The sequence below is a fragment of the Microcebus murinus genome, chromosome 8, assembly GCF_040939455.1.
Source record: "Microcebus murinus isolate Inina chromosome 8, M.murinus_Inina_mat1.0, whole genome shotgun sequence".
Taxonomy (NCBI): domain Eukaryota; kingdom Metazoa; phylum Chordata; class Mammalia; order Primates; family Cheirogaleidae; genus Microcebus; species Microcebus murinus.
Window position 1 is genome coordinate 45,097,706 of NC_134111.1, and position 26,199 is coordinate 45,123,904.

At 35.2% G+C, this 26,199-nt stretch overlaps 1 protein-coding gene across 3 annotated transcripts in view; it reads left to right on the plus strand.

Annotated features, from left to right (window-relative positions):
- Positions 1 to 26,199, plus strand: part of CSRNP3 (cysteine and serine rich nuclear protein 3) — a 192,275-nt gene that overhangs the window by 98,801 nt on the left and 67,275 nt on the right. For all 3 annotated transcript variants that reach the window (XM_012761165.3, XM_012761168.3, XM_012761169.3), the window contains one exon: positions 12,601 to 12,771. In XM_012761165.3, the coding sequence (XP_012616619.1) occupies positions 12,601 to 12,771 (171 nt within the window). The remainder of the gene's footprint in view (positions 1 to 12,600; positions 12,772 to 26,199) is intronic.

Consider the following 26,199-nt stretch of genomic DNA (forward strand, 5'->3'; position numbering starts at 1 on the left):
GTGCTCTGCCACTTACAAGCCATGTGGCTTTGACATGGTACTAGAAATCTGTAAGCCTCATCTTCTTCATCTGCAACGTGGTAATACTAGTCTCCATATCAAGAATTTTTTATGAAAATGGAATGGCATGACATAAGAACATTCTAAGTGATAGCTAATTTTAATATTTTTCAACCCATAATAGTTGATTCCCTGATATTAATGAGGCAAATTCAGCTCAAACCTATAGTTATAGAGAATCCTGATGAAATACCTTAAGTTTTAATGGATGAGGAAGAGATTTGTTTTCCAAAAATGGGAACCTACCAGGATTTTATTGAAAGTTATACCAAGGTAATACTGAGCAGCTAATGCCCAGAGTTCAGATGGGGCAAGTAGAGAAGGCAGTCAGCATGTTCATCAAGGTTCAAACTATATGTGGCTTTACAGGGATATATCTGAAATCTTTTTAACTAGAAGTACAATCTCTACAAAATCCTCAGATATGATGTGGCAGTATGTACTTTTCTGACCTCTCTTATTTTATATCCTTTATTGCTTTTCAAATTTCTATCTTTGTGCTTTTGCTCTGCTATTTTTCCATTTTGACCTTGTACAATTAAGGCAGGAGTTGTTCATGTCTGATGAATTTCTATCCAGAATTTCTATCTCGTCCACAGACTATGAATTTTTCAATTATGAGGGAGGTTGGCACATAATAGATGTCCAAGAAATGTTTGCTGAGCTACTGCTGTCATGGGGCATAAAGAGCCTAATTTTATCTAATTACATACAAGTGATAATTTGTTTAAATCATGAAATGATCTTTATGTCACAGATTAATCGCTATTTTAAACGTCCTGTATATCACAATGATGTTTAGAAATATTGCATGAATTGATTTAGTCACAAGATTTTTCAAAAGAAATTGAGAAAATATATATACATTTTTTATTTAAAAATTCTTTTAATAGCAGCATACTTAGAAGTGCTTTTTGATAAATATACATTGGTAACCAGTTTTGTATAAACTGGAGGAATATCACGAATCTTTGATTTTGTGAAACTTCTTCGAACGGAGAATCTTCTTTAAACAGTGTATTTCCAACTTTTTAAAGATTGTATAACATTGTTGTGATTTAGTTCTATTGTGAAAAAGTCTTAATTTCTGACAGTAGGACATTCACTAAGACTTGAAAATCCACATAGTTAATTTTACACCATGTATTATTTTTACTAATTACTTCTTAATGCAATGCCAGCTGCAGGTTGAATAACTATTGTTCTCTGTCTTAAATAGCAAAAAAATCTATGTTGTGCCTAAGGTGGTGGCTTATTTTAAAGAATATCTGAAGTAGTTTTTTCTACTTGTCCTAATTTTTTAAATGTCTTTTATTTTCCGTGCAATATCTCTGGCAGAATCCCAGTGATTGGATGGGTATGGTTCTAAAACTTGGCCATATTTTATTCTGATGTCTATTTTAGATTACTTAATGAGGGAAATGCTTTTTTAACGTTCTTTTTCCTTCACACTATTCAGATGATTCCTCTGAAGGAAAAGGTTACCATGTCTCTTAAATATCCTTTGATTTACATTGGATAGTCTATTGTATTATTCAATCAGAAACTTTCTAAAAGACTGAAGGAAAACTTCTTAAGTGCTAAGGTGAAAAAAAATATTATCTTTGAGTGCTGCAATAATACTAAATTTTTCCACATCTGTGTGGTTGTTTTTTCCTTAATGTGCTAAGTCTTGCCAATCATCCAAGTAATCAGGCTAAGTACTGTTTTTAGTTGTAATAGCAAGCATGTAAAATAAATTTTTCATTGACTTTACATGGTACTTTTGTTGTTAGAGTGGGAAAAACAGGCTTACGATGGCCACTTGATAAATTTGCAACAGTTTTAAAAGCCTTATCTTGTTCCTCACAGTTTTTCTCTATTCTTGCTAACTAAAAGAGCACCTTAATGGTTAATTTTGGGGAAAGGACTTTTGACTACCAGACTAGTATGTATGCCATTATATAATTTTGCCAAATACCAAATGATGATCAATGTTTAGGACCAAGAGGCATTAAAACCCAAGTTCTGGCTATGCTTCTGTGAATAATAATCCCAACGGCACACAAGCATAGGCAACATGGAAAGCTTCCTGGGGATCCCTCAGCCAGACAGTCATAGAGAACCTCTTTACCATTAATAAGTGGACTAGCTGTCCATCAACCCTTTATCAGCAGGACTTAAGTCAATTTAGCTGATGTGGTTTGCACACAGTGAGGGAAGAGGGCATGAACGATTAGAGACCCTTTGCATAGAGGTCATAGATTTTGCATTTACTCCCAGGTAGTGGGGATGACTTGGTTTCAGAACCTATTTTTACTAGTTATGCCCTGACCCCTTTTTTGGTAGAAGTGAAAACTGAGACCCAGAGAAGTGATCTTCATACTTAAAATTATGCCACTTGTTAGTAGCTGATGCAGGATTAGGACTCCAAGTTGATGACCAGTTATTTACTGAGCAGGCTCTGGAATACATACTCGGTCCACAAAGAACATTTTAGTCAAGCGTGAGAAAACATCAGGTAAAACAGATTATAACACAGTATAATAAGTACTGATAGGCCGGGCGCTGTGGCTCACGCCTGTAATCCTAGCTCTTGGGAGGCCGAGGCGGGCGGATTGCTCAAGGTCAGGAGTTCAAAACCAGCCTGAGCAAGAGCGAGACCCCGTCTCTACTATAAACAGAAAGAAATTAATTGGCCAACTGATATATATATATAAAAAATTAGCCGGGCATGGTGGCGCATGCCTGTAGTCCCAGCTACTCGGGAGGCTGAGGCAGAAGGATCACTCGAGCCCAGGAGTTTGAGGTTGCTGTGAGCTAGGCTGACGCCACGGCACTCACTCTAGCCTGGACAACAAAGTGAGACTCTGTCTCAAAAAAAAAAAAAAAAAAAAAAAATAAGTACTGATAAATGCATGGACCATGCTGTGCTGTGAATGCAAAGAGATCGCTGAACCCTAGTGTGGTGCTGGTCAGGGAATATTTCTCAGTGAAGGAGTGAGTTAGCCATAAACCTTGAGCAAATGATCTAAGCATCTGAAACCTCAGTTTCCTTTGTTAAAATTGCCTTGTAGGATTTAGGGGGAGGTTACAGAGAATGGTTACAAAGGATCTGGTCCATAATAGGTGCTCACTAAATGCTAACTTTAATTATTATAAATGGAACGAGGCTATCGAACCAACCACCTTTTAGGAAAGACAGATACTGTCTGGGAAAGTATATCTCAACTTAGAACCAGTCCTGTTAAGTATTTATCAAGTCACAAAGTTACAGATGAGGCCAATTTTGGGTAGCTGTTTAAGAGTAGTATGTGGCAGCCAAGAGAACAGTCAAGAAATCGAGAGGTAGTGCCCCCATGAGATGCAGTAGGTCTATTGGCACACATGCCAGACAGAAACCCAAGGGGCTGGAAGGAGCCTTTTCCTAGGAAGGAAGTGGGTAACTCTGGTGGTAAAGGGAATGGAGCGGGTAGATTCTCAAACTTTTTCCATACTTTGAACTAATTTGTTCACATTGAATCATTTCTCCAAGTTCTGGATATCCACTAAAGCTGGAGAAATGGCATAATCACCAAAGCAGAGGTTCTTACCCTGAGAGTCCATGAATAGATGGTCTTTTCTGCTATGTGCACAGTTTTTTCTGGGGAAAGCATTCATTTCTTTCATCAAATCCTCAAACTGCAAATCGTCAAACTGCAAAACATGTTATGATCCACCACACATAAAGTAACTCAGACCTTAACTCAAGGTCACAGGCAACTCTGGCAGAAGGAATTCATACATAATTGGGGAACCCCACAATCATTATTTCTCCAACAAAAATATTTATTAGCCAGGAGTGCTCTCAGGGTTCTTGGCTTAAACAGACACCTGGACAAGAGAAGTACACTTGGCCGACTTGCACTTCTCACATTGGCAAGCCACCAACAGCATTTTTCACATTGGTGGTGCCCCATGGAAACACCTTGTGGGATTTTACCTTGTGAAATCCTTGCCAAATCCCTCTCCTCTTGGCGGCAGATACGCTAATTCCCTGCCAAATGGGTTTAGGCAGAAATGGCCCTAGTACCGTGGAAGGAGAAGAAGAAATCTTTTTTTTTTTTTTTTTTTAGAGATAAATGCATAAACATTCTTAGAATGTATGGAGTGGTAAATGTTCAAGGCATTCTTCTGCTTATTCAATGGTAATTGTTTGAGTGATCTAAGAGTGATGGATTACCTTCTAATAAAATTACATTAAATATTGCTTTTGAAGGAACATTGCCCCCACATAGATGTGAACTGTTTTTTAATAAAAATATTCTAAATATTATGCATTGTAGTTACCTCTGTGATTTGCTGGAAGTCTTCCAGTGGGAAGGAGCATAGTATGGATGTACAGAGTTCTAATCCTGGCTTTCTAAGAAACTGAAAAAATTTTGTGGCAGTCTTCCGTCTCTGAAACTTGGTTTTCTTTAACTGCAAGATAAGGGCCACATTGCCAAGATTGTTGTAAAGTTTCAATAAGATAAAGATTGTAAATAAATTGCACATAGTAGATCTCAAGATACTTAAATCCTCTTCATCTTTCCCTATGCCTTTATTTAATATAATAGTCTTCAGCCTTGTACTTCTGGTCTACAGGTTTTATTCTAGTAAAATAAATATACAAAAAGTATTATAAATGACATTAAAGTAAACAAAAGATGAACATTAAGGACAAATATGTATACAACTTCTCTGCTGTTATTGAATGACCATTTATTACACATTTTAGAAGTACTCTCAGGGAAAGGAGCTGAGGCCAGGATCACCATGGCTGAAACAAAGAGCCAGGTAGTAGCAAAGAGACGGCCTCCTAAATGACACTTGGAATTAATTTCCAGTATGGAAATAAATCAGAGAAATATGCTGTCACATAACACTCAGCGTTAGAGAGATGGTCTTTACCTTGTCCATGCCCCAGTTTTGCAGGCTACTATGCAAAGAATATGAGAGTGCAATGAAGAAGAAGCAGAAAGAAAAGAAGGAAATGGATTTGTTTAAAGATTCAACAACAACAAAAGCTAATAGAACTGAGTCAAAGGCCTTGGGAAAAAAGTAAGAATTGTTCAGATTAATTAAGATTGTTCAAAGAAGTCATTTCTTTTAGAAGGGAAACTGCCTAAAATAATGATTATTTTATTTAGCGGAGACTTTAGACTATAGCCAGTGTTTGATTAACAAAATAGTGTAAGGGCAGAACATCACAGATTACTCAAAATTAGAGTTTGAAAAAATTGGAGAGGAAAAGGATTTAATATAAACTAACTTAGCTAAAAATTTATCCAGACATGTAGGAATATTTAGTTAACTAAATTTTTCTAAAGGGATAAAAGTAACATAGCATGGTTTTTTAAAACTGAGTTCTCTTTTAAATATTGAAATAAAACCTACATACCATCAATTGAACTACTGTCCTCTTCATCCTCTATCTAGACCAATAGACAATCTGGTTGATGATTTCACATTGCAAATAATCTTACTTTTGCCAGCTAAGCTTTGACCACCTGCTATCACAGATGAGCCACTCCCAGTATTTTCAATACAATATTTCTCACCTCATCATTTGAATTTGGTGAAGCAACCAGAAGAAACATCAAAATTGTTTTTCATTCTGAGTAAAGCTACAGAAGAAAAGCTTTTCCTGTGCAACTCAGTCCAGACACTGGTGTTTCCTGGACCCTGAGCCATTGCTGATTGAAGCAAGTACCCTCACCTCATCAAGTTCACTGGAATAGAACTTTATTTATTTTCTTAGCCTTTTGTGCTTACTGGAAGAATTTATTGGAAAAACACAAAATAGCTTATTTTGTTGACAAATCATGAATAATTCCTGCCCCCCCTGCCACGCTACATTAGAATATGGAGTTGTTTTATATGCTCCTAGATCTATGCTAAATCACTGTGGTGGAAGAATCTCTGTTAATGACCATTGCAACTAAAGGTTGGTCTCACTTTGCTTAACTACAAAATTTGCATTGCAAAGGATAAAGCCAGTCTCCCAGGTGCAAGTGACTGGAAAGGCTGTAGATGCCTTTCATTGTTCCTGATTGAATACCCACTAAGGCTCATCCACTAAACACCTTTGAATAAGGAACTACCAGTTCAAAGGAACACAGAACTCACAGCTCACTTCCCTTTCATTCCTCAGGCCAAGGAAGAGACAACTTCTCACTAGAGGGACCTCCCTATCACCATATGAAGAAATTCTTGCCTTGCCAAAATTAATGTCCTTTCAGTTTCATTTATTTCTGCGTCAGTGATAAGTAGTCCTATACTTAACCTATTAACCACTACATACCCCCTCACTTTTTCCAACTGTTTGGTAAATTCATGATTCACCCTAATGATCTTACATGTTTTATTTACAGGGTTTCAAGAACAGGAATATTCCAGTCTAGGCGGTTTTCTTATATAGGTGTTTTTGTTGATTGCACAGTCATTTTATTTTCTCACCAAGAGAACCAGTTAGTGTTGTCAGATAAAATGTAGAATGCTCAGTTGACTTTGAATTTCAGATAAACAAATAATAATTTTAGTATAAATGTCCCAAGTGTTATTCATTTTTTAAAATAGGAAATTCAAATTTAATTGAATGTCCTATATACTTTTTTGTCCTATATTTTTATTTGCTAAATCTGGCAACCCTAAAGTGGTTCTTCTGCAAATCACATAACCTGTTCCTCACAACTGGGTGATTGACTATGTTCTTAAAGCACATTTTCTGTGGTTGTTTTCTTATAATGGATAAGAAAATATTAAGAAATAAGGATAGAATATAAGAATAGAAAAGGATTATACATTAGATAAATTTAGGTAGGATACTAACCTATGAAGGCTGTAGAATTTTTAGATCATCAAAAGAGAGTGAAATGAACAAGAGTCCATACAACACATACCCAAAGTTTAGTTTTAGTCATTCTTCCAAAGGCATTAAAATGTATGTTTTTATCCATCTTATTGATTTGGCATTTTAAGCCAAACTCTTCCCTTTATCATCACATACATCTTTCTGATACTTTTCTCTTTGAGCTTGCAATTCTCTTTGCCTTCCCAATAGGCCAGAAACATATTCAATGAAATAACTATACTGATAACCATAGAAGATCTAGTGTTGTTTCATCATCAATATGTTTTTGATGAGAGAAATGAAACATTTATGCTTTTCTGCTACTTGTTCCCAAATGTGCTAAGAAGCTTCTGAGCAATGGTTACATCTAATGCAAATATGAAATAAATAGTATATGTTAATCAAGAATAGCAAATTTCCAAGATTGCAACATGCTTATTAATGTTTTAAATAAAGTAGTTCTCAATTAAATTTTGCAGTAGACAAAGAGATGTTGGTGCAGGGAAAGGGGAATCCCAAACTAAGAACCTGGCCAAAAGGTAAATACATGGGATATATTGGTAAATGAAATAAAATGCAATAAATCAGTTTTTTACAAGGAAGAGATACTGGCTTTGAAAGTCTCTGAGTGAGAGTCTATGGAGTGGTATCTAATCGAGTAGCTATCTTTTCATGATACTTCCCTCTCTACCTAACGCCATATAGGTGAAAGATCAAGGGGCAGACAGACACCTGACCCAAGACAGTTCAAAACATCACTCAGTCCTGGGAACGTTACCCTTGAACCATGAGACAGAGAGAAAAGTTGCTGGAGCTTAAACCTGGTAACAGCAGAGCTCTAGAGAAAAGATCAAGGAATTTCTACACCCGTAATCCTAGAAGCTGTCCTGGTTCCTGTGTTTCCTGAGTTTTGGTTTTTAGCTCTGTCTTAGATTACATGTACTAGTCCAATATTTTTCCAACAGAAGTCTTTTTGCTCAAGTTAGTCCAGAGCTGATTTTTGTGTTGCTTATGAGCAAAATATTGTGTGACATTTTAAGGTCGATCTCATTTCAATCCTCTTTCAATCAAAATGTTTTGTTAATCAAGGGAGACAGAGAAGTAAATGAGATGAACATGATTTTTGCCTTCATAGAGCTTCTAGTCTAACAAAGAAAACAGACATGATAAAGTAATTAACGTATGGAACTAAAAGGATTTTATTCATTCATTGGACAAATATTTATTGAGCTATTGGCCTTATCATTGATATTTCAGGTCAAATAATCTTTCAATTTCTCCAACTTGCCATTTCTTTCTGGCCTCTAGGCCAATAGCTCAAAGTGAGGATGAAGAGGTTAGCAAGCTAGATTGCTAAGAACTTTATAAGCCATTTTGAGGATTCTGAGCTCTATCCTAAGGCAATCTAAAACCACTTAAGAGTTTTAAGATATAGACTGACATAATCAATTTTGAATTTTAAATTTGTCATTTTGGCTTGGTGAGGTGGCTCATACTTATAATCCAAGCAATTTGGGAGGCTGAGGTGGGAGGATTGCTTAAGGCCAAGGGTTAGAGACCAGCATGGGCAACATAGCAAGATCCTGTCTCCACAAAAAATAGAAAAATTAGCAGGGTGGACATAGTGGTGTGCACCTGCAGTCTCAGCTACTAAGGAGGAAGAGGCAGGAGGATCACTTGAGCCCAGGAGTTTGAAGTTGCTGTGAGCTATGATGCACTCCTGCCCGGGCAACAGACCAAGACCCTGTCTCAAAATAAATAAATAAGTAAATAAATAAAAATTTAAAAATTATCATTGTACCTGCAACCTGGAAAACACACTGGAAGCTAGCAGCAGTGAATGGAAGAGAACAATTAGGAGGCTCTGTCTGAATGGTACCCTTGACTAGCATGTGTTTCATGAATTGGACAATGGTAGTTATGATAAAATGGCTGTTCTAGACTTAGACATTCAGCTCTTTATGTTTAGAATAAATTAATGCCTCTCCAACTTTATCATCTGCTCTTTAGATGCTATCTAAAGCCAATTTGAAATGTTTGCCACTTTTTCAATCGCTTCATGCTACCAAGTTTGATTGTTAGGAACAAAAATATAGTATGTGGGTATTTAAGGAGCAGCTATTGGGTGAGCATTCATTCTCCTTACTTGGATCTGTATCTAGCCAGCCATATATTGCCATCCTCAAATTCTGAGGTGATCAACACAGGGTTCAAGCAAACCAGGGATATACACCACTTTATTGACAGGGTCTTCTCCAAAAATCCTTATATGTTTTTCTTTTCTAGTAAGATGATGTAGACGATGAAGGAGAAAACTACATCTCTCTTTAAGATTCCACTACTGAGTAAAGATTACAGGTTACATATTGGCAAACAATGGGCCATTTGGCCCTCCTGTTTTGTTATAACATTTTGTTATGCTCACATAGTATTTTAAAAAGACAGTGAAACTATAGACAGATGTGATGCCCTGTTGCTTCATGAGAGTTTAGCACTTCACCAGTTTCATAAGTATAGGTATAAGTTAAGGTTATGACCCACTGTAATTAGTTTAATTTCTTCCTTAAATACTGACCATACCCTAAACAAACAGTTCCTTACTTCCTTGCACCTGGTTCTAGCTCAAACTCTTTTCAGTTATAAATATCCAGACAGAAATTACATCCAACCTTCAACTTTGTTACTGCAGCTCTTGGCAGTCCCAAATGTAATAACAAAAGGAAAAAAGACACTTTTTAACTCTTTTATTGTCTTTCCAAATATTTCCCCTCTCATTCTTGAGGAAGTGAGAAAGGAAGAGAAGAATACCAAGTACCACCTTTTGTAATGTTGGGACATGGTTCCCTGTAGCCCAATTAGGTGTCTTTGATTCTTGAAGAATCTGCCTTTCCTATGGAATCTGGAGGGGTGGGGTGGGGGAATTAAGTGGAGCTCAAGAACATGGTTTTTAACTGTTCCCATTGCAATATCTTATTATAAAAATGTGCTTTTAAACATAGGTTTCCATCTTGTATTACTTTGTGTCTTGGAGTCTCTCCCTCATGAATTACTTTGCATCTTGTTTGAAGTGAACCATTTTAAAATTTATATCCTGTCCTACTTTTATTTCAAGACTTTGCTTAAAATATCTTTTTTTTCTCTTCGCTCTATTCAGATATGCATGAACATTTTATGCATTTCACACTCTCTAAGATGGAGAAAATAATATGCTAATCCGAATAGTGGTAAAATCACAATCAGAATAGAGATTATATTTTCAAAATAATGGACGATATATCTTCCTGTTGCTGTCTCTATTTTCAATATAACAATCATGCAGAAGACATGGATCAATAAAATGATTGAGGTAGAACAGGAATGTGGGGTATTTGATGGAACCCAGCATAGTGAATGTTTGCTCTTTGAGGACAGGTAAGGTATTCTAACTCCCTTTTGTATCCCCACTCAACTCAAGGAGTCAAGCACATGCATATTTCTCAACGCATGTTTAGATGAATGCAATAAACTGAAATTATAATATTTATTAGACATCTAAATACTGTAATTATTTTGCTAGGAATCATGCCAGGGTAAGCCAAAGAAGAGATTTTGACTAGGAATTGAGAGCTGGGTTGGGTGACTGTCTAGGGCTGGTGTGTGGACATACCCAAGGAAGGTCAAAGTCCAGGGAGGGAGACACTGGAGCATCTGAAAAATAAGCAAGGAATTCTTTTTTTTTTTTTTTTTTGAGACTGAGTCTCACTCTGTTGCCTGGCCTAGAGTGCTGTGGCGTCAGCCTAGCTCACAGCAACCTCAAACTCCTGGGCTCAAGCAATCCTCCTGCCTCAGCCTCCCAGGTAGCTGGGACTACAGGCATGCGCCACCATGCCCGGCTAATTTTTTTTTTCTATATATATTAGTTGGTCAATTAATTTCTTTCTATTTATAGTAGAGACGGGGTCTCGCTCTTACTCAGGCTGGTTTCGAACTCCTGATCTTGAGCGATCCGCCCGCCTCGGCCTCCCAGAGTGCTAGGATTACAGGCGTGAGCCACCGCGCCCGGCCGCAAGTAATTCTTAAATTTGAGTATGCATCAAAGTCACCTGATTTGGGAGCTTCATAAGTATGGAATGCTGGGCCTTACTTCCTGGGAATTTCTGATTCAGCAGATCTGAGATGGAAACTGAGAATTTGCATTTCTAACCAAACTCCTAGGTCACACTCTGCTGATGATCTAAGTAGCACATTTTGAAAACTACTGAATTAGACTTTGGAGAGCTGGCCCCACTCAGGGGATCTGAGCACAAAGAAGGGGGGATTTCAGAGATTTCTCAGAGCAGTACCAGATAATGTAACTACGTTGACCTCAGAATAACTTTAAGGGTCTTGCTTCTCTTTGATCAACAGGAATGTCTATACTCTGGCAGGAAAAAAGAAAGAATGGTTTCAAGAACTCAGATTAGAGTTAAAATAGACATAACGGAGGTGAAAAATAGAATGCATGGAATTAAATTAGTAAGAAAAGTTGAACATTCCTAATTGGAAAATCTAAGTCCAAAATGCTCAAAAATTCAAAATTTTTGATGCCTATGTGATGCTACAAATGGAAAATTCCACACCTGACCAAATGTGGTAGGTTACAGTCAAAACATGGTCAAAACTTTGTTTCATGCACAAAATTATTAAAAATATTATATAAAACTGCCTTCAGGCTATATGTATAAGGTATATATAAAACCTAAATTAATTTCGTGTCTAGACTTGGGTCCCATCCCCAAAATATCTCACTATGTAGATGCAAATATTTCAAAATCCAAAACACTTCTTATCGCAAGCATTTTAAATAATGGATACTCAACGTGTACTTTCAGCTAAGTTAACCTAATTTAGCAATGTAAGATCATGTACATATATCTAAGCTAATTTATATATAGCTTATTCCCTAAAATATCCTTAGTTTGCAAAGGACTATGCCCATGTCAAGGTAAAATAGGGCAGGTGGAGAAAGGGAAGCCCAGGGAGAGTGGAAAGCCCCTTTATCCAAGAGAAATGATCTCGAAGAAACCACATCCACTCCTCACCCCCAGGTCTCCCTACTCAATTAGTGCTGTCTCCCAGGCAAATAGCCTTAGGAAGTTTCAGAAAAAGTGGCAATGACTTCACCAACCAGGTAGCATGGGGACACATATCACCTTACTGCAACATTGAAATGGAAACTACCTAAAACTCAGACCTGATTTCATTAGCTTCATTGTGCTCAGCTATTTAGGGTTCTTGAATTTTTAAAACTTAGGTATAAAGTTTTTGCATACTTTTTTGTGTTCTTTCCAGATGAATTTAATATCATGCAGTCATCATTTAGGACTTCAGGAGATACCAGCATTTGTTTTCTTTACAGAATTTTATGGACTCAGGTAGATTTTTCTCAATTCGCCAACAAAAAGAATAATGGCATGACATTAAATTGAACTATGTCTAAAAATGTCAAAACGTTTTGGTAACAAAATGGTCCAATACTCTGTGTTTAATTTAATTTGATTTTTTGTTAATTTAAAAATAGAATAAAAATCTGCTTGGTGATCCTTCCGAGGGAAAGCTGTACCACAGCTCGTGTAATAAAAAGCCACATAAAAATGACTCCGGAGACCTTGACTACACGTTCAGCGGTCAAATATTTCAATGCTCCACTGCTCCCGTTCCTGTTACAGGTACATGTGACAGCGCTGCAGCTATGAGTGGAATTTTAAAGAGGAAGTTTGAAGAAGTTGACGGCTCTTCGCCCTGCTCCTCTGTGCGAGAATCAGACGATGACGTTTCCAGCAGTGAAAGTGCTGACAGCGGGGACAGTGTCAATCCGTCCACTTCTAATCATTTCCCCCGTGAGTACTGAGATCAGACCTGAGCCGACTGCCTGGTTCTACCGTGAAGATAATTGTGTCCTCTCAGTCTTTGTTTATACCTTTATTGCCAGTTTTTTTTTTTGTTGTTGTTGTTGTTGTTTTAATTTTCCAATTGATGAGATACAAAGAGCAATTACCCCCAAAATGAAATATGTTTGAGGCAACTCAGTGGTTTCCGTTATTTAGATGAGTCTTGGTGGTGGATGATTTGATCATGTTAACCGACTGATTGAATGAAAAATGACATTTCATTATTATTATTTTTCCAAGGAAATGCCCAGTGTTCTGGGAAAAGATGAGGAATGACAAAGAGTAAATCCAGGTTTAATAAAATGTATCCTCTCATAACTGAAATGATGTTCTGAACAGGAGGGGAAAAGGCTGTATTTAGGAGAGGAAGGTCTAGGTTATGATGAGAAGGCATTTAGGCAGCCAGGCATTAAGAAAAGTTGTGAAGGTAGCAAAATTCTCCGAAATGTGCAAGTGTTTATAATCTTATACCTCTTCCCTACTCATTCCTTTATTCTCTCTTCCCCAAGGATAGTATTTAAAGTCTACTAACAAATATAAGTGTATATGTATGCTTCTTTTTTAAATTTCTTTTTCTCCCTCCCTATAACACCAGCCCTTCTTGTCAGGCAAGATATTATGAGGATTGAAGGAGTGATATGAAATATTCTTAAGATAGCACAATCTATAAGCTAAAGGAAACTGACAAGTAATAGTTAAATAATCTTTGAATTTATGTTTCTTAAGATATTTATATAATCTTAAGATTTTAATATGTCTCAAAATCATGATAGATAGCTGGTCTTGGTTTTTGATTTTTTGATTAGCTAATTCCATTAATATATGATTCTATAGCATAGAATTTATTTTGCAAATGTGGCAACCCAAAAAGCCAAAGGATTCAAACATATTTTTAAGAGATAGTAAGGAACTGAATCACTGTTGAACATGAGAGAAATACACTGAAATTAACAGCATTCCTTTAAGCAAGCACAATTAATTACAAAATGTGATGAAAGGGAAATTATAATTATTATAGTAGAAAAATTTATAAAATATTTGGGGCAATGTCATTGTGTGATGTTGGTAATCTATAAATATATAATAATCACATATCATGATAATATGAAATGAGCTTGTGCTTTTGATGCAAAAGAAGATATATATTTACTTTTTTGGTCTTAATAGTAGTAATGATAATAACAACATCATCTCATAGGGTTTTGCAAAGTTCAGACAAAGTAGGATAATACACATGAGAGAACTTTGAAAAATGTCAAGTACTAGGCATATGCTGTATTAAAAACTATGATCATAGCTAACATTTATTGGATATGTGCTATGCTCCAGTAGCTTTATATATATCATCCTTACTCCCTACAGATCCTGAAACTAAGTAGTATTAACTCCAATTCATGGAGGAAACAACTGAGGCTCAGATAGCATAAGAATCCCGACCAAGATCACACAGGATTTGACCCTCAGTATATATCCATGTTTCATTTCATAGTCTCTATGTTTTCCATTATCTTATTCTGCTTCTTAATTATATTATATTGGACATATCTTTAGAATGTTACTTCTTATGGGTTATAAAAGAAGATTTTAATTAGTGAATAGGCAGATTATGTTTCCAGATGTAAAGATAAATAAAATTATTAATGCTTTCAACATTCATTTATAAATATAAGAGTATAATCTCAATAAAATCCTCAACTGAAATTTCTTAGAAGGTGAGAGAATGACAATCTATTTGGAGAAATGAGCCAATAAGAACAAAGGAATATTTTTAAAAAGAAACCATAAATGTTGAAAAGCCATTCCAGATATCCAATTGTAGTAGAAAACAATATAATTGAAGTTTTTTCATAATGTGCTCTATGTAGGAAAACATGTAAAATCCCACATTATATCTAAATTTTGTATCTATAAGAAAATGAGCATTATAGAACAATAGGCAAGGGAAAGATTATTTGATAAATGGCTGTGGTATTAACAAATTTGAAAAAGAAGTAATTTATATTCACAACATATGTCAAAATACCAGATGGATTAAATAGATAAATACATTTTTAAAGAATTAAATCATGGGGAAGTTTGCTTATTTGCCAGAATTTTAGTAGAATTATTATATCAGCTTTATTGCAATAGGAAAAAAATTACATTGGAAAGTACTTAATATGCTTAATGTTATAAAAATATTAAACTTATCTTCTACATAAAAAAACCCAAAGAGAAAGAAAAAACAATTTATATTGGAAAAAAATATTTGCAGTTAATATGTTATAGGCTGGGTTATTTTCCAATAGAGTATAAAAAAATACATGTAAATTTTTGAGATAAACACTAAAACATACATGCCCAAAGATAATCTACATAGTAGGAAATATGATTAGCAAATATTTTAAACCATTTAACAACAGTAATAAAAATATAGATTAAAACAATACTAATGTCATTTCATTATGAAATCACAGACATTTCATCTGTGTGAAATTAATATTCCTTCCTCTAACAAAAAATACTAATACCTAAGTGTTGGTGAGGGTTGTAGTACAAATTATTATAGGTATACATGTTGCTATTACTAACAGTGAAATTTAGAAGCACTTTGGCAATATGAAAGCCATAAAAATATTCATAAGTCTATACTTCAGAGAATTTATCTGAAGGGAGAAACATCAAAATCAAGGGGAAACTGTATAAATGAAAATGTGGGTGGTTAATGGTAATTCAAAAAACCAGGGGTGGGAGGAGGAGGAGGCAGAGGAAGGTAACATGTATGAGAATGGAGATATGATCCATTAAGTTATGGTAATTCATTCAATTAATTTATTTTCATGATAGTTATGAAGGCTCTCTGGCAGTATGTACAATGCTTATAAAATAAGCAGAACACAAAATTTTATCTATACTGTCAGGCAGAGCCTATGCCTGTACAAAATCGAAGAATGGTAAGATGTCCTAAAACTTGGAAACAATTTGATGTGTTGCAGAATTAAAATGATGCATGAATTCTTATTTCTGTTCATTTACATCTGTTCTTACAACAAATGTGTCAAATTTAAACATCTAAAAATGATAACTGTAGTTCATATTGTGTTTATATATGCAAAGCAGGAGATTGAAATGGCATGATGAGCTAACTTGTATACCCTAGCCAACTAATAGAGACTTTTTAATGAGCTATGTCCAGTAGAGATTATTTTTCCCATTGAAGAAAATAGACTTATTTCATGATGTCCAAGAAGTTATCGAAAGGTTTCAGCTCATCATTTAATATCAGTGGTAGTAGCAATAGTTAGTTTACTAAAATGCTGATTTAACTTTGTATTAAACAGAATCTGACAGATTTTTCATGATTTTTAAAGATAATTTAGTAAATGTTTTAATAAAAATTTCCCTTTTCATTTAATAGTCTTCTTTGTTCACAATATTCATGTCATGCAGAGGGAGGTAAAGGAGGAGGAATAACAAAGAATCAAGATAAAAATTCTGCCTAGAATATTTGCTGTATAAAATAGCTGAGCATTTTAACCAATATGAGAGGAGTATTTTAAAAGGGTTTCTTGTTTCTAGATATGTATTTCAGATTATTTGCTAGTTTAAAAATTGATACACAAATTTTTAGAAAATGTTTTATTTATTATTTCATCTAAATTAAGGCTTATCTACAGTGATCTTATCAGATCTGAAGTTATGGTTATAAACCTTCAGAAATGCTATTATTGATAAATCCTGTTTCTTTATCTTTCTACTTTCAAAAATAAAAATAATTACCTGTTTTAAAGGATTCTTGAAGGCTATCAAATTTGTGTAGCATTAAGAAATTATTTAGTTTCACATTGAGATTCTTTCAAATGTGGCTGCTCTTATTTAAATCTCACTCATCATGGGCTCATCTTTCATATTTAAAACTCCCATGTACCCAGCTTTTTAGAAGCACTAACATATTGTGTAACATAACATTTTGTTGTCATTGCAAATATAGAAATGGATAAGATTGTTGGTACATGTCAGCAGCTGTGGCAGTAAAAAAATTCCATGCTATTCTACGCTTTCTGTTAAAATACTCAATTTGCAGCATACCACACTATGATAATAAAAGCTTCAAAATAGAAATCAATAAGGGCATTATGGCTTTTTCCTTGGACTTTTGAATTTTGCTAGGCAACTAGCGTGCTTACCAGTCATCAACCAAGGTCATATCTTGTACTTCCCCTGAGATGGAAGCAGCAGAGTCTGTAGTCCTGTGGAACGCTTTGTTTCATCAAATCCCTATGGCTCTATAGCCAAACAGCCTGTACTTGAGCTCTGTCAAAAGGAGAGCTACAGAGAAACTAAGAGGGGTGATTTTTTTTCTGCCCTCTCAAGGTTCTTAGCACTTCACATGAGTAATGAGAAGCTGTGTGATGAAACATGGTCCCAAAAGGAACACATTATTTTTCCTGAAACAGAGTGTTTCTACAAATAAACGTACAGTATTTAGGAAGTGAAAATATCAAGAGGTGAAAGGATAGACATTCTAAATTGCACATGAAAGCAGGTAGTTGGATGCCTTACATAGAGATAAGATTTTTCTAATTTACGAAAACACTTTTGCATTCTGGAGCTCTTTTATATTCCAAAAAATTGTTGTGTGATTAGTAGCTGATTATTATACCCATTTTATAAAAGTAGTAGAGATTAACATTCAGAGATACAGTAATAATTTACCCAAGAGCTTAGATTAGAATCTGTGCTTCCGTCCTTCCCTCCTTTGCTTGCTTCCTTCCTTCCTTCCTTCCTTCCTTCCTTCCTTCCTTCCTTCCTTCCTTCCTTCCTTCCCTCTTCTGAATACATTAAACATAAATATGCCACCAAGAACACCCAAGTCAGAGTCCTTCTCCAATATTACTTCCCTACAATTGACTCCACATTTCATAATGGGTTAAAGAATCAATAGAAAACAGATTTTTTTTACATTAAACTTTACTAGAAGCATGACTGGAACATGTCTTTTCTCTTACTAAGCAGTTAAACTGCATTAAAAGTCTAGATTCAATTTCAACAAAGATAGTGTCTTAGGTTACAGCTGTGTGCTAGGATCCTTCAGACATGTCACAGTGATAGTAAATACAACTTGGGGACACAGTGACAAGTCATGTCTCCCCAGCATTGTGGTATTAGTTTGAGAATTTACTGGAGCAATCTACCCCCAACTCAATGATTTTTTTTTTAAAACAACGAAGGAGTCTTTAGGCCAAGCAGAACACAGGCCTTTTAGAAGTCCTTGAGCAGGAGGTAAGACATCATGACCCTCAAAAGCTCCTTCTTACTCTGTAATAATATGATTGTAACAAAAAGGATCCAAAGTAGCATCCGATTAGTAAGTTGGAGCCAAGACCAAGCAGGAGAGGATAAGCAGCATAGATAAAGACACCTGTGAAAAGCTATTATTAAATTAAGAGATCCCCAGCCTCTTTGCACCCACTTATGTTGGAAAAGAACCAGTTAGCTTGGGCTTGTGCAACCAGGCCTGAACCCAGCTGCAGATCATGTCTGGGATCATGCAGATCATGACTAGGTCATGTCCATATCTCAACACCAGACATACACCACTTGAATCATTAGATGTTTAGTTTATGGGAGATAGGAGAGTTAAGTATTTAATAGTTAGGCCAGTTATGAGTGGTGGAAGATAGATATGAGCTAATGGTCCTTCAGAAAATATATTGACTTGAATATGCTCTAAGACCTACTGACTGATACAATGGAATTGTTACCAGATCATTTGATCTGCAAAATCATGGACTACGGTAATGATAAATGAGACAGAGTTAATCACTGCTACTTCCCCTGATCTTACTTAGACCATCCTTCAGGCTATCTTTCCCTCTCCTCTCATTCTATGACTATATAAATTCCATTCCTGCTATGAAGTTCATATCAGATATTTCTTTTTCCGTGAAGACTTCATAACGTCTCTCATTCTATGCATTATCTTCCCCATCTCCTTAGAATCTTCTGGTATTTCACCAATATTCATAAACTTTGGCAATGGTTTCCCTGCTTCTTTCCACCTCAGTATTTCCCACCAAACTTAGTCATGTCAGTAGCCATGTCTGGCTCATTGAGCCCATCAGCCCCGTGCTTCCCTGAACACCTGTGTCCTAGAGTCTTTGCTTTTGTTCCATTCGCGTTCTTTACCACCATGCTAGTTAGTGGCTTATGTCCACAGCTTTACCCACGAGATTTTTACACATGAGCACAGCTTTACCTCTGAAATACCCAACTCAGTATTCCAAACTGAGACCACAACCCCTTTTCCTTCCACTTCTTTCCTCCCCCATCTACTTTTTTACTTCCTTCTCTTGTTTTCCCTTATATCCACCCGCCATTTTTCTCTACCTAGCTTTCTACTCTTTACCATTTGCTCTATTCTTTCAGTCTTTTATTTTATTTATAGGCTGGGCTCTTAGTCACTCCCCCCACCTGATATCCTTCACTCCATATCTATTTTCCCATTCAAGACACCTGAAAACTTTCAAGAAGTTTTGGAAAACATGACAAAACTATGTTTCCAAATTCACCTGTTCATTAATGCCACACAAGTGTCTCCTACTAAGAGTCCAGAGTCAATTTTCTCTGCTGTCTCAAGGCACTAAGTGGGCATCAGTCTCCTTAGGTCACTTTCTCCTCCACTTGCTACTTCATACACAGCAGATCTTGCTTTCTTGTCATCTTACACCCTGCATTCATATTTGTCATTATCTGTGTGTTCTTACCCTAATAAGCAGGGCACTCAAAACGAGTTTTGAAGACATGAGTGTGAGCTCATTAAAGGCAAGAACAAGGTCTTGGTATGCCTACCATCTAATCATCTAATAAGGGCTTAATAAATATTTGTATAAATGGATAAATGAATGGACTTATTAGACATTTACTATTTGCCATTCATTGCACCACAACTAGGAGCTGGAAATATAAAAATAAATGAGACAGAATCCCGTTTCTGTAAAAACTCACAGTCTAACAGCACTTTAGCACTTCTTGAATACTTACTGTATTCTATTTTACATTGTAGTTATTTGTGGACACACTTTATCTTTTCTGGAGATTTATTGTACTTAATTGTGTTTTCTTCTCACTGCCTGGTGCTAGTTCAATTACTGTTAAATACTTGGTAACATTTAGCTTTGTAAAGACTTGTCTTTTTTAATACAACTGAAACTTATAAGGTGAAAATAAAGAGATGTATTTATTGTAGGACATCATAATAGCACAAACATTAATGGAAATTAATACCAATTCACTAGCTAACTGTAATTTATGATTTTGATGAGTGTCATTGTGATGTAGCAGGATCCTGATTTATTAGTTATCATATCTGAATGCATGTAACGGTGTACTGTATTTTAAATAGGGTCCCACTGTAATTATGCATTCCTATCATGTGCCTTTCTGGTTTCATTTGCCTATATATAGCTTTCCCAGGCAGAAACATCACTGTTTAATTGGATGCTGTGCAGCTATTTATGCAGTAGCTATATAACACACTTGAGGGAATCCAAGTTGCTTTCACCTTCACCATCCTTTGAATCAGCTAGGAAAAAAAGGCATTGCTAAGTCAGATCACTGACACCATGTAAATATAGTTCATTTAGTTTTTATTTGATTTGTTTTAAATTTAGGATCAGGACCTCACATTTAGCCTTAATAAGTGGTAACATTACATTTAGCTCTTTATTTCAGCCTGCTGAGATTTTTTTTTAAATTGTGTTTTATCTTCTTATATATTTGGTTTTTCTCCCACAGTCATGTTTTGTATAAATATATCTCCAATCCATCCATTTATCTCCATTTGTGCTGTACCAGCCAAGTCCATATATAGCTGTCATCTCTCCCCTGGACTGTGTTAGGAGCCTTCCAGCTGCTCTCTCTGCTTCCTTTCTTGTCCAAGTCTCCGCCTCTTCTCTATGTAGCAATCTTTCAACCACTTTCAATCCTTCAATCATTTCAACTGAACTCATTACTATGTCCTCCAAAGCCCTATACAACCCTCATCTGACTGAAGCTTCACTCCTGTCTCTCTCCATCTCCAAACTCCAGCCACACTGATCTGTACTCAGTTCTTTGAGCATAATAAACTTTCTTGCCTAGGACAGTGTTCCCATCACTGACATGTTATATTTCAGATTTCAACTTAAATATCAGCTCTTTAGTAAAACGTCCCTGGTCAACCGCATCTGAAGTATGCAGATCCAAAGTCCTCATCTCTTACAGATAAGTGTGAAAGTTTTGGCAGGAAAAATGATGGGTACCTTGAGTTGCTTTTAGATAACCCAGTAAAATAGAGAGAGATTAAATGAGACTGAAGAAACACTGAAGCTGGAGGCTTACTGTACTACTGTCTACATTCTTATATAATTAAAATTTTCCATAATACATTCTAAAAATGTAAGTCTAACTTATCCTAAAATTCCCATGGAAGGGTCAGGGCTAAAAGTACGGCCAAGTACAGTTTTGAAAAAGAATAAGGAAGAGGTAAGGGGAGTGTGATTGACTACTCTAAGTGATCTCAATACTTAAAAGTACTTAAATAATTAAAACCCTTGGAATTAGTTTGAGTCTGCACATGAAACAAACAGAGAGCTTAGAAACAGACTCACATTTAAATGGTAACTTGGTGTATGACAGAGAAGACATTGCAAATGAATTGAGAAAGAAAAATCTATTCTAATAAATGGTTTTTTTGACAAAAAAATAAAAATAAAATAAAATTAGATCCCTACCTCATACTATGTATGAAAATACATTTCCAATGAACTAAAGATCTAAATGTAAAAGAAATTAAAACTGTAAAACTTGTAGGAAAATAATTCTTGACAGGATAACATGCAAAAAAGCATGAATTGCAAAACACTAGTATGTATTTGGCTAAATTAAAATAAAACAATATATGATGAAATACCCCATCAAGAAAGTGAAAAATATGAGCTATAGACTAGAAGGAGATATTTGCAAATCATTAACTGATAAAGAATTATACTATTACTATATAGTAAATTCCACATAACCTTTTTTTTCCCTCTAAGGTATTGAAACACAATATTGTTTCTCTAGTTGATCATCAGTGAAGTAGTGCATTTGGGAGCCATTGTGAAAGAAAAATATTTAGGTTTGCTATGCTTTTTCTTTCCCTAGTGCATCAGTTGAACTTGTGAGAATGGACTTCACTGCAAATTCATTCAATTTGTTGTAATTGAAAAAGTCACAACCAAGGAGCCAGAAAATTCTCATTCTAGTTTTAGTTCTGATACAATTAACTCTGACTTTGGTTAATTCATTTAATATGTTTCTTCATTTGTAAAATGTGAGAAAAGATTGATTTTCAAGGTATTATAATTTGTATAAGATTCAGGTAATCCCTTTTCCCTCTAAATACAATATGCCTCCAATAGTCCCTTTTGCTTGAGTTATTTATGGTACCATATTTTATTTGAGGACATCTTTGTCTTTTCAATGTTTATGCTTGTGTACTACTAGTGTGACTATATATAAATATAATAAATATTTTATCTTGTGCTTTTAGATCACGCAAAGATGAAAATCATATGAATTATTTTAATGGATTTTATTTTGGGCTCTCTTAATTAAACAGATAAAGCACTCAAAAGATAGTACATTAGAACTGTGAAAAGGAAAGTTTAATAATATAGGGCTGAGTAAAAAAACAAGGGCCAAATGTTGGGATAAGGAATTGTGTGTGCATATTGATCCACTGGCAATGAAAAATTTGAGCAATAAGTAAAATATTCATGTACTGAATGATTTTTAAACCATCTTTAAAGCTATCTTTAGCTGAAATATGTAAATGCTCACTCTGCAAAATCTCATGACCACAAAGGAATATTCTAACTGACAACCTCTAAAAGTCACAAAAGAATGAGGGACTAAAAGGAATGATTTATCCTGGAACATTTCTTAAAACACATAGTCATCTGATAGCATGAAATGTTATTTATAAAATGAAATATCTACATTTTTCTCAAGGATGTGCTAACTGTGTTTTGGTATTGGCCAGCTTAACCCTACTTGTCAACAAAATATGGAAGCGTTTAGGCAGCATATTTTAGGAAGCTTTATTTGTCTTTGACTATCTTATACCACATGACTGAAATTCCCACCATTAATGTGATTCCCTTGAGATAACTATTAAAATCCTCATATAGATAGCAGTCTATCTAGTAGTTAAAAATGTAGTGTCTGGAGTCCTATTACCTAAATTCTCATGAAAGATCATCTGCTTACAGGAAAATAATGTAATATCGCTTTGATTACCTCATCTATAATCACTGATAAAAATAGTACCATATCTACATTATAAACGAAGATGAGTGAATACAGGCAAAATGCTTTACATTGTACTCCACATCTACTAAGTACCCAATAAGTAGCTGTGATGATGATATTTCCAAGAAGGGACAACACAAATTTTACTAATGCTTATTCTGAAAAACATGCCAAACAAAGAGTAGGTCTTCAGACAAAAGAAATTTGAGACAATTTTGCTTTTGGCAGAGTGGGAGAGAAGCCTGGAAAAGGGCTGAATTAGGGATGCAAATTCAAATATCTTCAGATGCAGGCAGATCATGTAACTGTAAGAAGCAGCCAGGTGTGTGACAAGAGGGGATGAATCATAGCAGCTTTGAAAGGAAGAATTTCCAGAGTTTGCTTTTTCCATTCTTGCTGGCATTAGTCCTAAAAAATCATGAGTTCAGAATAATAATCACAGCAGTAATAACTGGCACTTATTGAATTTTCATTAAACATTCAATGGGAGGGACTGCAATGACATTTTACATGCATTTTCTTACCCAATTAGCACAACCTATGAGGCATCTGATGCTTGGAAAGATTTTAAGTAACTGTCCAGAGTTACAAACCTTATAAGCAGTGGCCAGCTTTCCACCCTACATCGGTCTGATTCAGGATCCTGTACTTTAATTTCATTACATTGTTTCCCACAATGATTGTTGCAAACAGCATTTATCAGTCTTTCTCATTCTAGCATCACTTTTCAAATTTCTGAAAACATAACATTTTGCATCCAATTCAGAAAATATACTAAAGTGTACTGCTAATTCATAAAAACAGCACATAGATTTATTCCATTTTTAATGAGACAAGTTCAATAAATATTACATGGGTTGGGTTCAAACTGAATACTGTGTATTTGTTTACTAATTCTCTCATGCATAAAACTTTTTGTATTGGTATCATAAACCTTTGTATTCCAGTGCTATGGCTCATAGTCAGAACTTTGGCCTCAGATTTTTCTGAAGCTGAACCATCCCAGTCCTTTTTTTTTTTTTCCTTCCTTCCTGCCTTCCTTTTCTTTCTTTTCTTTCGTGGTAGTTTCTTTTCATTTCCTCCAAGTAAAAGAAGAAAGGAACAAGAGTCGCTGACAGTGCTATGACTAGGGGGGTCAGACTGGGCACTGTGGCACCTCTCCACCAGGCCTGCTTCCTTGCAGGAAGTGCTTCAGAGCAGCGTAGATGGGGGTGATTTGGCTGCTGTTTCCCTCGTGATTGACCACACCAGGCTTTAAAAATATCTATGGGTTCATTAGCGCCAGCCATTTGCAGAACTCTCTCAAAGACCGTCTTAATGGAAGCATGTGAGAGCTTTTATGAGTGCACTCCAAGATATGATTTATGGGAAATCGTCACAGCAAGTGTTTGCTTGAATGTCTTTTGGACTCATTCCCCTGAACTCTAGGCATCATCAGGACATCAATAAAGCGTGACTTTTGTGTAAATACCAAGACAGAGAAATAAGTGTTGGCGCAGGTATTTCTGGGCATTTTTCTATATCATTCATCAAGGACAGTTTGTCAGAGGAAATAGATAGTAACCTGATGCTAAAAAGTCAAAGAGGAGGGAGGAAGGGAGGGAAAGAGAATGAGGGAGGAGGAAGAAGATAATGCAGTTGGTTAGACTGAGAATGTATATTTATATACTCAGAATATGGGCTAAAGACAAGAAAAGGGTAGGAAGCAGGGGAACTGTTGTAGAATAGAGACCTGAGTGTGGCTCAGGCACACGGCACAGTGAATGGGTGCTAAATAATAATACCAAAATGATAATCATGTGAGGCAATATAATCACTATTAATAATTAGCTAGATTTAACATTATATATATTTTTATATTTCCACAACATTATATACTTCAAAACATCATGTTGTACATAAGAAATACATACAATGTTATCTGTGAAATTAATAAAAAAAAAGAATACAAATTATAAAATTGATTGCTACTGCTCCAGTTAGCATCTTTTAAAAGTTTCTACCTAAGAGACTGAATCTACTTATTCCAACCTCACAATAAGGGTAGGTTTCATTTCAAATGGTGAAAGAAATGTGAGATTTAAAAAATTGATGTTTACTCTTACACTTTACGTGTATCAGTACATTTGATTTTCATGGCAATCCAATGAAATAGGTACCAATTTTAATCCTAGTTTGACAGATGATAAAACTGGAGTTTTGAGAAGTTCAGTAATTTTCCAAGGAGCTTGCAGTTATAGAGCCAGGTTCAAACCCGGGCCAGTCTCACTTCAGTCTTGAACTATTAATACAATGCCGTTCTGTGGAAGCCTCAAAATTCCTCCTACCTGAGGCCTTCTTTTTCTTCCCTGATGTGGAATTCTTAATCTAGGCTTGATTTTTAAACATTTGCAGATCTAAGTGGGTGTAACTTAATTTTCTTAGTGTGAAATAAAATCAATGTCAAATTATTTACTTAAAGAAAGTCTTTGTGGTACAACTTTTATTTATGTTGCCAAAATGTAAAAACATTTATAATTTAAGACATTTGCTCTTGCCTTTAAGTTTTTTTCTGTACTACACTTGATCTTAGCCAAAAGGTTGACAAGTGATGAAGTTTTTTTCTATAAAAATTACCTTTATGTTGACTAGGTAATATTTATAAAACTACAACAAGATGCTTGCCAAAGCAATAAGTGTTTTTTGCCATATGCAAAAATTTCTTTGAAATACTATTTTGTGATTATTCTTGGTAACTCATTAGTTCTCTAATTTTCAAAATTATATGTACAGTAACAAAACCATCTACCTTAGAATTTTTTAATAATAGAACTAATGTATAAAGCAGTGTGTGAAAGTATTATCAGACCTTCATTGATTTTGCCAAAGGTTTATAGATATTTGGGCAAAAGTATCAATTATAACCACCAAAACAGTGAAACTCTAACAAATATTATTTTGTATATATCTAATAGCTCTTCTTCTTTTGCTTGTATGTTTATATTGCTTATTTTGTACTTTGAATTATTCCTCTAAAACATTAAATTAACATAATTTATCGGTTGTGCCAAAAGTATACTGGTT